We start from the raw sequence: 1168 nt of genomic DNA on the forward strand, positions 1-1168 counted from the left end.
TGCTCTGGGGTTTCCCCCTCTCATTCCCCCTGCTCTGGCGTTCCCCCCTCTCATTCCCCCTTCTACTGGAGAAAAAAACACTCATGTGCACAGAGAACACTTTTGGCTCCAAACTGCTTAAAAACCAATACGTAGCAATGTAGATGTGGCCTTAGAACATTAATAACATAACTTGCACATGTAAATAAGTGTCTTGCAGGAACATTTGTGGTTTGGCTTAATTGAAGCCAAAATGTTATTCTTGCTGTTCTTTCACCTTCAGCTAAATGTAATGAAAATTAACATTAAAACCAGAGATGTAGATTGTTCTGAATGCTATGCTGTAAATGTGGAGCATCCTCACGTCTGTGAACTGAGGTCTCTTTGATCCGTCGCTCTTGTGTGGCAGGAACATTTCTTCCTCTGCTGGGATTCTGCAACATCCACACAAAAAAACAACTTTAACCCTTTGTCCTTTTAAGGACAAAGACGCGTCGGCGAGGCCGAGCGACGTTTGACAACACTCCTGCTCGAAAGGTGAAAGCACAAAATTGACATTTATTTACTATTTTAATCATATATCACGCTACTTTGTTACACCCAAGACATTCGTCAACTCATTTCAAGCAACACAACAATTAGAGTCTAGGTCCGTCTTCAGAGATTTGGGCTTTTTGAATTTTTTAGATTTTGAGATAATTGGAAATTATCTCTTTTCGTTCTTCACATTGATCTGGAATAAATTTGGACGTTACTGTACAGAAAGCTGAGTTTGTTCTGAACATTTTGATATTTGAAAAACAGAATTATTTTAAATGCAAATGCCCTTAAAAGGAGAATTCAGGAAGATGTCTAAAAACACTCTCAGATGGTTAAATAGGATTTGATTTATTGAGAATTCATTTAGTGGGTCAGTAAATGTAGAGAACACATAGGCACACGTATATTATATTTATAGTATATAGTATATTTTAAGGCATTTCCCGAATTATCGGTATCGGCATTTATAAAGGCTATTTTAAAAATAAAACAACATTTATAATGACAAATAAAGGATGTTGATAAATATTTAAAAAGTAAAATAAAAATGGACAGTCAACCATGTTATGAGTGAGGACGCTCTACAACGTCCCTGTTAGTGATGGTGTTGCATAGTCTGTCCACCAGAGGACGCTCTACAACGTCCCTG

The 1168-nt window shown here is 37.2% G+C and overlaps 1 protein-coding gene across 1 annotated transcript in view; it reads right to left on the reverse strand.

Annotated features, from left to right (window-relative positions):
• slc38a5b (solute carrier family 38 member 5b) overlaps positions 1–1168 on the reverse strand; it is a 20206-nt gene that overhangs the window by 15761 nt on the left and 3277 nt on the right. Inside the window, exon 3 of the mRNA XM_034875839.1 lies at positions 344–413. Coding sequence (XP_034731730.1) covers positions 344–413 — 70 coding nt within the window. The remainder of the gene's footprint in view (positions 1–343; positions 414–1168) is intronic.

The sequence above is a fragment of the Etheostoma cragini genome, chromosome 7, assembly GCF_013103735.1.
Source record: "Etheostoma cragini isolate CJK2018 chromosome 7, CSU_Ecrag_1.0, whole genome shotgun sequence".
NCBI lineage: Eukaryota > Metazoa > Chordata > Actinopteri > Perciformes > Percidae > Etheostoma > Etheostoma cragini.